Raw genomic sequence first — 2,739 nt, forward strand, 5'->3', positions numbered from 1 at the left:
GCAAGAGCTAGACTAAAAAGTTTTGGGGTGGTTGGAGGTAGCTGTTTCTTTAAGCCCCCTGAAGACGTGTCAGGGGGCCTCTTAGGCGCAGCGGCCGGGAAGTTGGAGCTGGTTGGATGGGGATCAGAGGCTCCTAATCCGCAAAGTCAGACCCACGTCCCTTCCCGGGGCCGCCTGGGCGCCTCTCCTGCGCACCGCTCCGCGTCTCACGCGCCTTCTCTCCCTCTTCCAGGCGCTCTCCACCTGCCCCGCCGCCTGCCACTGCCCCCTGGAGGCGCCCAAGTGCGCCCCTGGAGTCGGGCTGGTCCGAGACGGCTGCGGCTGCTGCAAGGTCTGCGCCAAGCAACTCAACGAGGACTGCAGCAAAACGCAGCCCTGCGACCACACCAAGGGGCTGGAATGCAATTTCGGCGCCAGCTCCACCGCTCTGAAGGGGATCTGCAGAGGTAAGATGCTTGTGGTTTGGCCCCTTTAAAAAAATAATAGTCCCCATAGTCCAGAAGTTTAGTAATTTTGAGACCATGTATGGTGATGCTTTGTTGTTGGTAGCTTGGCAGAAAGGCACATGATTTCAGCAGTCTGGAATGCAATTCAGTGTGTCTGGGCCCAACGAAAAGCGCATACGGAAAAGTGATTCCTGACTAACTTATTGTTCTGGTCTGGAGTCTCCGGGGAATTGTAGGGAACTTTACCATAAATTGAAGTTAACAGCAGAAAATATGTATGCAATTCAGGTCGTGGTTGGGAATCTTAAATTAATCTCTCTTCCTTTCTCTTTTTGGTGATCTGTACAGCTCAGTCAGAGGGCAGACCCTGTGAATATAACTCCAGAATCTATCAGAACGGGGAGAGCTTCCAGCCCAACTGTAAACACCAGTGCACATGTATTGATGGCGCCGTGGGCTGCATTCCTCTGTGTCCCCAAGAACTCTCTCTTCCCAACTTGGGCTGTCCCAACCCCAGGCTGGTGAAAGTCACCGGGCAGTGCTGCGAGGAGTGGGTCTGTGACGAGGATGGTGTCAAGGACTCCGTGGACGACCAGGAGGGCCTCCTCGGCAAGGGCCTGGGATTCGATGCCTCAGAGGTGGAATTAACTAGAAACAATGAATTGATTGCTCTTGGAAAAGGCGGCCTGCTGAAACGGCTCCCCGGTAAGTGGAGACTGAACCCCTCAAGTCGCTGTCCTGAAATACATTCCTCGTGTGAAACTCCATGGAAATGAATGTGTCTGTTCCAGCCTGCCTCTGAGAAGTCTTGTGTTTTGTTTATCTCTCTAGTCTTTGGCATGGACCCGCGAATCCTTTACAACCCTCTGCATGGCCAGAAGTGTATCGTTCAAACCACTTCGTGGTCCCAGTGCTCAAAGACCTGTGGAACTGGTATCTCCACACGCGTTACCAATGACAACCCTGAATGCCGCCTAGTGAAAGAAACCCGGATTTGTGAAGTGCGGCCTTGTGGACAGCCCGTGTACAGCAGCCTGAAAGTAAGTTCTTTCAGGGACTAGTAGGCTGTTTCCTGGCAGGTGGGTGGGATGTGACCCTCTCTTTCAAGAAAGTGTCATCCCTGACCTTCCTTTTCTCCTCTGTCTTACAGAAGGGCAAGAAATGCGGCAAGACCAAGAAATCCCCCGAACCCGTGAGGTTTACCTATGCTGGATGTTCAAGTGTGAAGAAATACCGGCCCAAGTACTGTGGCTCCTGTGTGGACGGCAGGTGCTGTACGCCCCAGCAGACCAGAACTGTCAAGATGCGCTTCCGCTGCGAAGATGGGGAGACGTTTTCCAAGAATGTCATGATGATCCAGTCCTGCAGATGCAACTATAACTGCCCGCATGCCAACGAAGCAGCCTTTCCCTTCTACAGGCTATTCAATGACATTCACAAATTTAGGGACTAAATGCTACGGGGTTGCTCACACGAGGGTGGACGAAGGAGAGCGGCCTTTGAGAATCACGGAGAGATGGGTGGGGGCGGTGTGGGTAAAGGGTTTCAGTGTAGGAGGGATGCCCTGCTCATTCTTGAGTAAGTAACATTAAGGTGTTTGGAAACTGCCAAAGGGGTAGTGCGGACGGACACTGATGCAGCTGCGTTTGGAGAATACTTTGCTTCATAGTACTGGAGCACATGTTACTGCTTCATTTTGGAGCTTGTGGTGTGGATGACGCGTTCTGTTTTCTGTTTGTAAATTATTTGCTAAGCATATTTTTCTCTAGGTTTCTTTTCTTTTGGTTCTATGGTTGTAATAGAGATAATAAGATTAATTGGACGATGAAAGCCTTCATTTGTCCTTTGACAAAAGTAAATGGGAGAGCCTTCAATCCCTTCCTGGGGGGGACACTCTGTGAGTGTCCATTAGAGGCAGCTACCTGCACTCTAAACTGCAAACAGAAATCAGGTGTTCTAAGACTGAATGTTTTTATTTATCAAAATGTAGCTTTTGGGGAGGGAGGGGAAATGTAATACTGGAATAATTTGTAAATGATTTTAATTTTATATTCAGTGAAAAGAATTTATTTATGGAATTAATCATTTAATAAAGAAATATTTACCTAACAGCTGAGTGTGTACTACTCACTATCTTTAGGAAACATCCAAAGTGATCCGGAACAGGCTAGTTCATGTGTGTTCAATTATTCAAATAGAATTTATTGAATGCTTACTGTGTGTCAGGAATGATTTTAAGCATCTTAGTGGGATATGGCAGTGAACTAACTTATGAAAAGAAATAGGACAATGA

General features: G+C 48.7%; 1 protein-coding gene across 1 annotated transcript in view; it reads left to right on the plus strand.

Moving 5' to 3' along the window:
* Ccn1 (cellular communication network factor 1) overlaps positions 1-2,464 on the plus strand; it is a 3,279-nt gene extending 815 nt beyond the window's left edge. Inside the window, exons 2-5 of the mRNA XM_010636702.2 lie at positions 233-446; positions 795-1,151; positions 1,278-1,486; positions 1,597-2,464. Coding sequence (XP_010635004.1) covers positions 233-446; positions 795-1,151; positions 1,278-1,486; positions 1,597-1,899 — 1,083 coding nt within the window. The 3' untranslated portion in view covers positions 1,900-2,464. The remainder of the gene's footprint in view (positions 1-232; positions 447-794; positions 1,152-1,277; positions 1,487-1,596) is intronic.
* Positions 2,465-2,739: the final 275 nt, after the last annotated feature.

Source organism: Fukomys damarensis, unplaced genomic scaffold (assembly GCF_012274545.1).
Source record: "Fukomys damarensis isolate Sample0158 unplaced genomic scaffold, DMR_v1.0_HiC HiC_scaffold_33, whole genome shotgun sequence".
Taxonomy (NCBI): Eukaryota; Metazoa; Chordata; class Mammalia; order Rodentia; family Bathyergidae; genus Fukomys; species Fukomys damarensis.